The sequence below is a fragment of the Octopus sinensis genome, unplaced genomic scaffold (genome assembly GCF_006345805.1).
Source record: "Octopus sinensis unplaced genomic scaffold, ASM634580v1 Contig12956, whole genome shotgun sequence".
NCBI lineage: Eukaryota > Metazoa > Mollusca > Cephalopoda > Octopoda > Octopodidae > Octopus > Octopus sinensis.
In genome coordinates, this window is record NW_021832829.1 from 554,001 (window position 1) to 563,849 (window position 9,849).

Below are 9,849 nucleotides of genomic sequence, written 5' to 3' on the forward strand. Positions count from 1 at the left end.
AAATAATCCAAAGAAAATTTTATTTTAAAAATTTTGACATTTTAAACAAACATTCACAAAATCAAATGCTAATTAGTTTTGGGACAAATTACTTAATACTTTGTAAAGTATCCGTTATTCTCCAAAACTGCATTTAAGCGATTTTTATAATTGTTAACAAGCTTTTTACAAGTTTAAACAAGAATTTTATTCCATTCTTCAAAACTAAATGATTTTAATTCCGCGATATTTTTTGGATTATGCGCCCATACTTTGGCTTTTAATTCTTCCAAAGGTTTTCAATCGGATTAAGATCTGGGGACTGACTTGGCCATTCAAGGGTATCAATCAAATGTTCTTCTAGCCATTTTTGAGTTTTTTTTCGGTGTGCTTTGGATTATTGTCTTGTTGAAATGTCCAATTTCCTGCAATACCACATTTCTCAATTGACGAAAATAGATTTTTTTTCCAAAATATCAGAGTATTTAGAAGCATTCAATATACCGTCAATCACATGAAGTTCTCCAACGTCCTAAGAAGAAAAACACCCCCCATATCATAATACTGCCACCTCCATGTTTAACTGTTGGTATGGTATTTTTTGGACGATATTCATCCTTCGATTTACGCCACACGTAGCTTGTATATAATTGTGTCAAAAATTTCTATCTTTGTTTCATCCGACCAAATAATATTATTTAGAAAGTCGTCGTATTTAAGTAAAATTTTTTGGCATATTTTAGCCGTGCATGGACGTGTTTCTTAGTAAGCGGCGGAACTTTACGTGGACGACATTTCTGAAACCCTTCTTTTCTTAGGGCATTTGTAACAGTCTGTGAGCATACTGGTGTTCCTATCTCATCCATCCAAGTAAGTAGAGAGTTGTTTACGAGATAATCTCGGATTATCAAGCACTTTTCGTCTAATTATGGAAATTGATCGAGATGAGATTTTTTTTGGTTGTCCTGATCTTGGCTTATTTTTGGTAGTTTTAAATAATTTCGATTTATTGATAATGTTCCATACTGTACTCTTTGGAATATGAACACTTTCGGAAATTTTTCGGATTGAGTTTCCTGCATTGCATATTCAAGAAGTATAAGTATTTTTATTTCCTCTGAATGTTCTCTTCGCTTAAGCATGTACAAAATTTTTTTAAATATACGAATTAATCCGGAATTAGTATAATTTCGTTGATCGATATGTAGATGAATTCAATTATTTTATTATTATTATTATTATTTAAAGACCAACACGGGCAAAGCCAGTTATAGTTATTCCCGTGATCGCCGATCCAAACGAGGGAGATCCTCCTGAAAGGTTCAATCCTTCCCGCAAGATCGGCCTGAGACGACGATGTCCCAGGGTCTGAGAAGCTAAGAGTCCTTTTTCGGTAGGCATTAAGTGCCTCCTGAGCGTTGCCATATCCGGAGGAATTTCCAACTGACATCAAAAAGTAAATAAATAACTAACTGTCCCAAGACTAATTGGAACATGATATTCTATCTGTTGGAAATAAATGTGAAATTTTTCTATAAATAAAACGAATTTTGTAATTTTTATGATCTAGGATGTAAAGAAAACTAGGAGCACTATTATACTATTGGAAAAATTAATAAAAACAGCTATATTAACGAAAATAAAATTTTATTAAAATAAACAAGTGTCCCAAGACTAATTTGACCCACTGTATAAATTCTCTTATGAAATTTAAAGTAATTTTATACATCGTTTATCGAGTTATTAACAATAGATTAAAAATTTCTATCCTTTGTTAAGATTTTTGTTTAGCTTTCTATCCTTTGTTAAGAAGGTGGCCCATGCAGAGGAATTTCGTCGGTTTATAAAGAAATGCACTCCAATTGAGTTCCTCTGCAGAAGGAAGAGAAGGCGTTTCCGGATTACGGTCGGGTCATCAGAAGATCATGCAAGGAGAGTACGGCTGTTGTTGGAGGCAGGATCACCTAATTAGTTAGTTCTGACTATCTTTCTCGGTGATCTTGGAGTTAATAAATAAATAAATAATCGAAAATGATCGTTCCACTGCGCACAATGTAGCTTGACATTTTATCGATAAATAATCCGGACGTGAAACGAATTATCTTCAAAATTCATTATTTTGTGATATCATTAGATTTCGTTCTTTTTTAATATAATTTTTTATTCCACATACGTCTTCTTTAAAATCCAATTTCTTTAAATTATTGTATGCTTTATTTATAGTAAAATTAGTCGATTCGTATATCGTCATGTAATAAAGGTGAATATTGTAATATTATCGTCGTCAGATCTTTGAAGTTGTTGTTTATTAAATAACATTCCTTCCTTCTTTCTTTAATAAGCAAAGAATATCCTTCTAAGGAAGTGGATACTTGAATAAAATTTGGCAGGTTTGTAGCATAGTAAGAAAGCTTTTGACTTAGCTTCCTCACCTCGTAACTATTGGTTCTGGGGATAGCCAATTTCTTTAAACATTGAGTTCAATAACTGTAAACTTTATATTTTAACAACTTCCAATTAAAAATACTTGATAACCTAAGCAAATTTGGAACTTTTCTTTGGAATTATTATTTAGTTAGTTAGTTATGTTACCCCCCGGCTTCACTAACACGTAGGAAGCCGGCTGCAATCAGGTAGCGAGACGCGAAGATCGGGCGCTCCCAGAGATCCCGAATCCCAATAGGCGGAGACAAGTGAGGCGGTCCAGGACAGGGGAAGAGGTCTTCGGGGGGAAGGAACGGTATGTTTTCAAAAATCAGTGGATGATGACCTGAGCGAATCTGAGCAAGCTGGACACGGAGATATCTGCCGAGTGATTGCTCTGAGGAGTGGACCGGCGGGGGGGAGAGTTGAGAAGTTTGTTGTTTTTTAGCATCCTGATAGCACGAGTGGAGATGTGGTCATGGATTAGTTTATTCGCAGTTTTCCCATTGTTGGTTGAGAGTATTTTTGATAGACATCTACATTGATCGGCCAGAGTAGAAATGATGTGTCTTTTGTTTTCTGGATAGAGATTTTGTGACTTGGATGTGAAGAGTCTTGTATTTCCTGTAGGAGGAAATTATTATTTAATTTTATTAGGATAATTATTATTTGCAATTTTTATTTTTCGCTAAGTACAAAATATGAATTTAAAATAAAATCATTTTTTGGAATGTTTCATTTAATAGATTTGTGAAAATCGATTAATACATATTTTATTTGTGGTAACGAAATTAGTGACGGTTTATGCATATGCAATGTGCAAATAAATGATTATAAATATCTCGAATTTAGCAATTATAACAAAAATTACCAATAGATTGTATAATGAATGTTACTGTATATATTTTTGTTGCACAATAAATGAAATAATGCGTCAAGACTGTATTTAAGCACGTATTCGTTGATTAACTAAATGAAAAAAGATCCCAAAAAGTTTCTTATATTTTAATTTTTTGTATTTTTTTAAAAAGTACAAATATGCTTTAAAAATATTATGAACTAAAAATAATGTTAAAATTTTAAACAAATTAAATGTTTCGTAGCATTAGATTTTTATTCTTGTGGTTGCTTGTCCTCACAATTTTTTGTTTAAAAATATAATTATTTTTTTTGATTTTCGATGATTAAATTAAATATTAGAATGGAGAGCAAAGATCAAACTGACCGTCCAATTCACCCTCAACTATGTAAGGCACAATGCGGTTTTTATGGTTCTGAAGCCAATCTTGGCTACTGTTCAAAATGCCACAGAGACTTATTTCCTGAACGTGAAAAAGGTACAACATGTATGACATCACAATAGCTACGTCACTAAAAGAGGTCATACCAGCTACTTCAGTGGTTGAAGAGCCAGTGTGTCCCGTCGTTACTGAATGTGAGAAACTCGAGGACAAGCCTGTTGAAAACCCTCCTCGTACAAAATTGTTTATTAGTTCTCTCAGAAACCAAAAAACCAAAAAGAAGATGTTTGCTATGTAAAGTTAAGTTGTCGATTACTGGTGAGTGTAATTAACGAGATATGTTGCAGCTTTTAGTTGCCGGTGCGGAGGATTTTACTGTGATTATCATCGATTCAGTGACCGACATGATTGTACCTTTGATTACCGCGCAATGGCCTCGGAGGAAATCCGTAAAAACAACCCTGTTGTTAAGGGGGACAAATTTAAAAGATTGTGACTCTCATGAAACTTGTTTGTTTTATCTTATATTCTTTTATTGACCTTCTTTTTTATCGTTTAGTTGTGCAAATGGATGTTTTATCTTTGTTTTGGTTAAGCTTAATCTTGATAAAATATGATTCATTCTTTAAATGTTAACTCTCTTAATGATTTTTTAATAAAAAATGTGTAATTGGAACTGTGGGTGAAGTGCACAGATGTTATGAAGTTCAACCTGGCTCATTTGAGATAAAAATTCTTATATAAATGAAGAATTATTTGACACGTTTTACCAACTTGAGTTAGACCAGATATTTTGAAGTGACGGTGGATATCTGGTCAATATTGAAGTTTCTTCATTGAGTCGATTATTTGTATTGGGTTTAAATGATATTTGAATAGTTTTTAGAATTCAATATTTTTAAGCTTAAAATTTGATATTTCCTGATTATCTGGATAAAAAGATTATTGTTACAAAATTGTTCATAATCTTTGAATACCCTAAATATTATTTGGACAAAAATGTTTGAAGTTCAATTTGTAAATAAAACTAGAAGTAATCCAAAAAAGATGAGGTATTCGTTCTTAGTTCGATTCTGTTAGTTTTAGACGTTCTATACATGGAAATCAAAAAGCTACTTAAATAAATAAACAAAATAAATGTGGAAAGGATCGATGAAACTTTCTATATCAAATTTTTGTTTAAAAGCTTTTGCTAGACAATCGTTCTATACAACTAAGTAACGAAGAATATTTTTAAAATCTGCTATTTCATTTTTATTGTAGTGTGGCTGGTTAAACGCTAGAAAACTGACATCCCATCCGGAGATTCATTTTATCTAAAGTCCGTATGTGATGAGATCTTCATGATGACGTTACTCGTCAAACCCGATTGGAGCTTTCAGCGGAGGCAGCTGTTGGAGTTGAACCCGAGATCTGTCAGATGTCTTCAATACTTTAATTATCAATTAATTCTGTTTCAAAAAGTTTGGATTGTTTAGATACTACCATTTTGCGATACATTCCAGAAATGACCAAAAAAACCCCATAGAAGTTTTGTCAATAACTCAGAATTTCTAAAAAATAGACAAATAGATAAAAATTAAGTAATATTAAAATGAATTATTTTTAATTCAAATATTTAATTTTGTTGTGCTGTTTATTTTACGGATGTCTTTGCGTGAAGCTGATCTGGATTCATTAAAGAATAACCAAATGCAATCAAAATTTGAAAATTTTTTAGAAGAGGTTAATTTTTTAATTAATATTAGAATGAGTTTACATTCAACTTCAACTATCAAACTCAAAAAGAATTTAATGTAAACTTTGAAAACTTATTTCAAGAACATCTTTGAATTCCTCACATGCTTGCTAAATTCACCCGAAAGAACCCAACTCCACGGGATAATCACATCTGTGCTTACATGTCTCATCAGAGATCCAATGAGCTCCCATCCTTTAGAGAATACAACCTTAATAGACAGATTGATGTGTGAAAATGAATCAATCTCAAAAAGTACTACATACCTTATTTATTTAGTATCAAAACTGAAATGTCTGTATAATTCCTGCCTTCGATCATCCAAGGTGATGAAATCTTTGATGTATAAATAAATATTATTTTTAATAGAGAAAATGTTGATTTTATTGACAAAATCATTAAAATTACAGTGGAATCCCAAAATGAAAAGGTTTTTGATATTTTTATGTGTATTTTCTGTCTTCTTTATTTATTGTGAGTTGTAGTGGATTGCTTTGAAGTTGCTGAGCTATTTGAGTTGCCTGTCGTCATTCCCGCTTAGTAAACTGGGGAATATTTTGCCAAATATTGTTGATTCCTGCAAAAAATCTTCGCAGAATTCAGAAGACGAGTTTATTGACTCACTAAAACTTTTATATAACTCAACACTGTGCAATAATGTGGTACTTTTTAGTTTAAAGGCTAATTTATTAGTGTGAGTCAATCTTGTGTTCAGTTGTCGACTTTATTCGCACTATTTTGTCCACGCATAATGTTTCGGATGACGTAGTTCAATGTTGTGTCAATATATTGACAAATATGCCAATGGGGACTGTTATATCAGAACATCTGGTGGAAGACGCCTCTGACATGAGTAGTAATGTTTACTGTGGTAAGGATATGGTACCTTGTTGTGTCCTCATTGGCTTGTTGTCGACCAAACTAGATTCGGTTTACGTCAATGATTTGGTTTGTTATTTGTGTAATGTGACAGAAAGTTGCATTTTCTGAAGTATTTTTGCCAATTCTACAATGTGTTACTATAGTCTGCAGATCTGGGCGTGGTTTGAGACAGTTCTGTCGAATGAAGGTGATTTGTACTCGAATAATGATAGATACTCCCTTATTTAAGGGACGAGGTGCTTGTCCTCCCCCAGACAGGCACTTCTCTAAGAAATAGGCTGTGTAAGCTAATGCAATGTCCTGATCCCCTCGTGGCACAAGCGTGTGCTCTCTTCATGTTCGTGTTGTGCAACTACTCTGGTATTGAAAGCTGTATAATGTTTGTAGTTGATAGACTTGTCAAATATAGTGGATATGGCAATGCAGCAGGACTAGTTAGTTCTAGTCTTATTGAACATGTGAGTAAAGACAAGAATGAATCTGAATCAGCTTCCGATGTCTCCGAAACTGAGGAATATCGAGAACTTTCTGCGGAGTTTGTTTATTGTTGAACATTTAAGTGTCAACTCTGTCACCGGACGTTATGAGCCGTTCACTCCAAATGTCATGTGTGATGAAGAAAAGGAGTACCAGGCCGAACAACTTATAACATTGATGGACAAATTGGATCGTCTTGGGGTTATTAAACCAATGAGGATGGATGAAAATAATCAACCCCAACCAGTTGAGCATGTTCTACAGTTGTTGGAACATAAATCGGATATTAATAAATAATTGTAAATATTTTGAGCTTTTTAGATTAGTCTTGATCAGGGGTGTCAAACATGCCGCCCTCTGCATGTATAGGTGCAGCCCCCGAGCCTTTAAAATATAAAATAATTTTAATTATTTTTTTAATTTTTTCAAACTGGTACCAATGCACGATACTACTAAAAGTAAAGATGTCTTTGTAAAACTACAACAAATTCTTTTTGACAATGGATTTGATTTAAGGAAGTTTGTATGTTTGTGCACCGATGGTCCTCCTAATATAACTGGACGACATGCTGGAGTTGCTGCTAAATTGCTAGTTGAAAAAGAAAGTTAAATTCTAACTCGTTATTTGCACATTTCATTGTATTATTCATCAGCAAAATTCGTGTTCTAACATTTAAAAAATACTATTAATCTGTTCACAGAAACAATAAACTATATTAGACGTAATTCACTCAACCACCGCCAATTCAGCAAACTGTCTGTAGATATGGATAATCCGTTCACGACCTTCCTTTTTATTCTCTAGTAAGTTGGTTATCGATTCATAAAAATAGTAAATAACTTTATTTTTTGGAAATGAAAGGTCAAAACACAGAAGAGATGAAAAGTAAATCTTGGATCCAAGATTTGGCCTTTAGGTTGATATCACCACACAATTAAACGACCTTAATTTGGAATTGCAGGGCAAAAACAAGCTAATTATCAGATGATATCAAGTGTTTTATTTTGAAAATAAAATTATGCAAGTTTCGGCTACTTAAATGAAGATTTTGCTCATTTTTCTACTTTTAAAGAGGTCAAAAATAGTGCTGGCGCACATACTGTAATGAATTTTTTACAAGTATGAAAGAAAACTGGATTTGTTGTTAAAGGAATCTCAGAAAAGATTCAATTATTTTTTGTCTTTTGAACAGAAATTTTCATTATTCACAGCAGCATTTGCGTTCGATGCTTTTAATATAGATAAAAGTTTACAAATGGAATTGTTAGAGATCCAATCGGATTCTATACTAAAGGCTAAATATTTGAAGGCTGCAATACCTGCTTTCTTTACCATCTTCTTGAAAAGTTTAGAAACTTTATAAATTTTGCTGCCAAAATAATTGCTATGTTTAGTTCGACATATGTGTGAACAACTTTTTTCAATTATGAAATTAACAAAAATCGTTATAGAACACGACTTACAGATGAAAATTCTTCGGCTTTAATTAAAGTCGGAACTACACTAATAATTGAGCCCGAGTTATCAAGATGTCAATCATCCGGAAGTAGGTGTAAGCACGATTAAAAGATAGTATTTATAAAAACAGGGAGAATGGTGGTTTTCCAGTGGAGATGGTCGGAAGGAGTGAATAACATGCATCCGGTAATTGTTCGGAGAGCACCATTTTGAATCCTTGGAGTTTTTGAATGTTGCTGGATGAAAGAGAGGAGCCCCAAGCGAAGCTAGCGTAGTTAAGGGAGGTCCTGACATATTTTTTTATAGATTATTCTTAGCGTTTCTTTGTCTTGACCGAAGGAGGATCCGGCCACTGCACGGAGGGCATTCCTCTTTTTTTTACTTTTTTGATTATGTGGTCAACATGAGAGGAGAAGGTAAGACATTGGTCGTTGGTCACTCTCAGGATTTTCGGAGTTTTTCAGATGGGGAGGCGTTCTCCAAAGATTTTCAACTCTGGATGCTGGTCTAGTTGGCGACGGTCACTGGTGAACAACGTAACACTGGACTTGAAGGGAGAGGGTGAGAGGTGGTTGGTTACAAGCCAAGACTCCAATAAATCCAGATGAGTTTGTAGGCGTGTGGAAGCAGTTGAAATCTTCTTGTCCCGAGCCGCCAAGATCAAAACATCAGCATAAGACAGGATCAAAGTGTCTTCCAGCTCAGGTAAACTGCTCAGGCGGAGGTTAAACAAGGCCGGGGAGAGGGCCGATCCTTGCGGGACTCCATTCGGTAAGTAACGCGCGTGTGACATCCTCGACATGAATAAAGTGCGACTCAGTCTTACCATTTTTGAATTGAGCCATTTTTGAATTATTGGAGGAATGCTCGTCGCTGTAATCTTGTCTGAAAGAATATGACGGGAGGTCTTTTCGAAGGGTTTTGGGATGTCGATCGAAGCCAGAATTGTGCGAAGTGGTGGTTTGTTGTTGTTAAAATCATCCACAATGAAGTCCGTTAGTTTTGTTAGGTGCCTAGAAGTAGAGTGGGATGGGCGGAAACCATGTTGGGATCTAGACAGGTTGATGTGTGCGGATATATGTGATTCAAAATGAATCTCTCCAAAACTTTCGAAGCGGCACAAAGCAAAGAGATGGGCCGGAAAGAACCTGGGTCCCGAGGATCCTTGTTCGGCTTGAGTGTTGGGATTATAGTTGATTGTTTCCATAACATGGAGACATATCCAACGTTCAATGAAGTTTGAAAGATGTCCGTGATGGCTCGAAGTTCATTCGCCCCAAGGTTTTTTAGATGATGAATGCATATTCAGTCTGGGCATTTTGCCGGCAAATTCTTAGCATTCAAGATTAGAGCACGTATGTCCATCCAGTCTATCTTGATCGGAGAGAAGTTTGGTGACGGAGGGGGATTCAATATATGTACACGATTTGATCTGTCCATGTTGATCTGACAGATAGAGCTGTAGTGGGACATAATGTCATCCGCTTGTTCTCGAAATGACTTCGAGCGGAGGCGTTTATTTATCCCAGAGTGGAAGTGTGTAAGGTCTGTCCGGAAGAAATAGATTTCAATGCGTTCCAAAATTTATTTGGCTCGGTACGATGATCCAGTCTAGATACAAACTCATTCCACCTGGCTCTTTTGTTTTG

General features: G+C 34.7%; 1 protein-coding gene across 1 annotated transcript; it reads right to left on the bottom strand.

Moving 5' to 3' along the window:
* Nucleotides 1-8,660: 8,660 nt before the first annotated feature.
* LOC115229537 lies at nt 8,661-9,407 on the bottom strand. Its single transcript, XM_029799869.1, has one exon. It carries the CDS (start codon nt 9,405-9,407, stop codon nt 8,661-8,663), a length of 747 nt encoding a protein of 248 aa, XP_029655729.1.
* Between the last annotated feature and the right edge of the window lie 442 nt (nt 9,408-9,849).